The sequence below is a fragment of the Onychomys torridus genome, chromosome 4 (genome assembly GCF_903995425.1).
Source record: "Onychomys torridus chromosome 4, mOncTor1.1, whole genome shotgun sequence".
Taxonomy (NCBI): Eukaryota; Metazoa; Chordata; class Mammalia; order Rodentia; family Cricetidae; genus Onychomys; species Onychomys torridus.
Window position 1 is genome coordinate 63849182 of NC_050446.1, and position 2142 is coordinate 63851323.

Sequence of the window (2142 nt, forward strand, 5' to 3'; positions counted from 1 at the left end):
CCTCCAGAGTGCTGGGATTAAAGTCTTAAGATGTGCACCACCACCACCTGGCCTAAAAGCCTCATTTTTAAGGAAACACTCTTCTTCTTCTCTCTCTTTCTCTTCTCCCTTTCCTTCCCATGAGATGAGCACCCTTGATCTCTCTCTGTCTCTCTCTCTGTGTCTCTTTCTTCTTCTCATTCTTTCTCTCTTCTCCCCCTCTCTCCTATCTTTCTATTTTTCTTTTTTTTTCTTTATTATTATGTGTTTTAAATTTTACACATCAGCCATGGGTTCCCCTGTCCTCCCCCCTCCCGCCCCCACCCCCACCTTCCCTCCCATCTCCTCCAGGGTCAAGGCACCCCTGGGGATTCATTTAAACATGATGGATTCAGTACAGGCAGGTCCTGTCCCCTCCTTCCAGGCTGAGCATGTGTTCCTATGTAAGCCCAAGGTTCCAAACAGCCAGCTCATGCACCAAGGACAGGTCCTGGTCCCACAGCCTGGATGCCTCCCTAACAGTTCAAGCTATTCAATTGTCTCACTTATCCAGAGGGCCTGATCCAGCTGGGGGCTCCACAGTCTAGGAAACAACCTAGATGCCTTTCTATTTTTCTAACAAACTCTCTCCACCTTGATGCAGTGCCTGGGTGTGAGTGACTGTGTCTCCTATGTCTGCTGTTGCATCTGTCCAGCATACCAGCCTGGTTCCCTGCACCCGTGGGGTACCCTGACCCTGCCATCTGGGGGTTTCCCATGCATGCATAATTCATAACAATTAGTATTGGTCATTCACTGAAACATGCCATATTTTGAGGTCTGCTCTATTTATTATATTTTGGTGTTAGAACAAATACACATTTTTACTGATTAAAACAAAAAATTACAGCTTTCTTCTATGTCCTCATTATATTTCCAGAAAAAAGGTATTATTTATAAGTGAACATGCACATGTAATACAATTGTTTAGGAGCACATTTTTATTTTCAGTTTTTTCATGGCTTCTTTCACATCCTTGTTCCTCAGGCTGTAAATCAGAGGGTTCAGCATTGGAATCACAAGAGTATAAAACAGGGAGGTTATTTTGTCTTGATCCAGGGAATAAGAAGAGCTAGGCCGAAAGTACATGAACAGCACAGTTCCCTGGAAAATGGCAACTGTGGTTAGATGGGAGGTGCAGGTAGAAAAAGCTTTGAACCTCCCCTCAGCAGAATGGATCTTCAGGACGGATAAAATGATATAACAATAAGAGACCAGGACTCCTGAGACAGTGCTCAGCTCAATGAAACCAAAAACAGTAAATAAGGCTAGTTCATTGACTTGTATGTCTGAGCAGGAGAGGAGGTAGAGTGGAGGCAAATCACAAAAGAAGTGGTTGATCTCATTAGACCCACAAAAACATAAACGGAATGCCAAGATTGTGTGTATTAAACCATCTGTTGTTGCCACCAGGTAAACCCCCACCATAAGCATGGAACACACCATGCTAGACATGTTCACTGTGTAGAGCAAGGGGTTGCTGATGGCCTGGTACCTATCAAAGGCCATCACTGCCAGCAGAAGACACTCAGAATCTGCAAAGACACAGAATGTCAAGAACTGCAGAGCACAACCAATCATGGGAATTGATTTCTCCTCAGCTAAGAGATCTACCAGCATCTTGGGTCCAATTGCTGTGGAATAGCAGAGGTCACAGAAAGAGAGGTTGCTGAGGAAAAAGTACATGGGTGTGTGGAGCTGGGAGTCTACTGTAATCAAAATGATCATCCCAAGATTGGCCAGAAGAGTAATGAGATAAACCAGTAGGAATGTGGTGAACAGGGCTACATTTGTGCGAGGGTTATTGGTAATTCCCAAGAAAATGAATTCATCCACAGAGGAACAATTTCCCCTATCCATTCTTCTTTCTTCTTGTGTAAATGTTAAAAGATATTTTCAAATTGGTCGATGTATTCTTAGTTATCTATAAAAAGGAAAATAATTCATTCTCTGAATTTTGTTCCCTGAGAAATCTACCCAGTTACATTTTACTTCGTAAATGGATCTTTATGATATTGATCATAATAAAAACTATCTGATAGTCTTAGGGTTAATTTGTCATGAGGTATAACATCCAGATACTACTGTGAAATATGTAACTTCTTATATTTTCAACATTTTTGA

General features: G+C 42.2%; 1 protein-coding gene across 1 annotated transcript; it reads right to left on the reverse strand.

Annotated features, from left to right (window-relative positions):
* Positions 1-945: 945 nt before the first annotated feature.
* On the reverse strand, positions 946-1881 carry LOC118581804 (olfactory receptor 5W2-like). The gene has a single exon (XM_036184242.1). The coding sequence runs from the start codon at positions 1876-1878 to the stop codon at positions 946-948; it is 933 nt and encodes a 310-aa protein (XP_036040135.1). The 5' UTR covers positions 1879-1881.
* Positions 1882-2142: the final 261 nt, after the last annotated feature.

Bases quoted from the DNA above. Each gene is read 5' to 3' on its own strand.
- LOC118581804 (XM_036184242.1), bottom strand. From the start codon at position 1,878: ATGGATAGGGGAAATTGTTCCTCTGTGGATGAATTCATTTTCTTGGGA.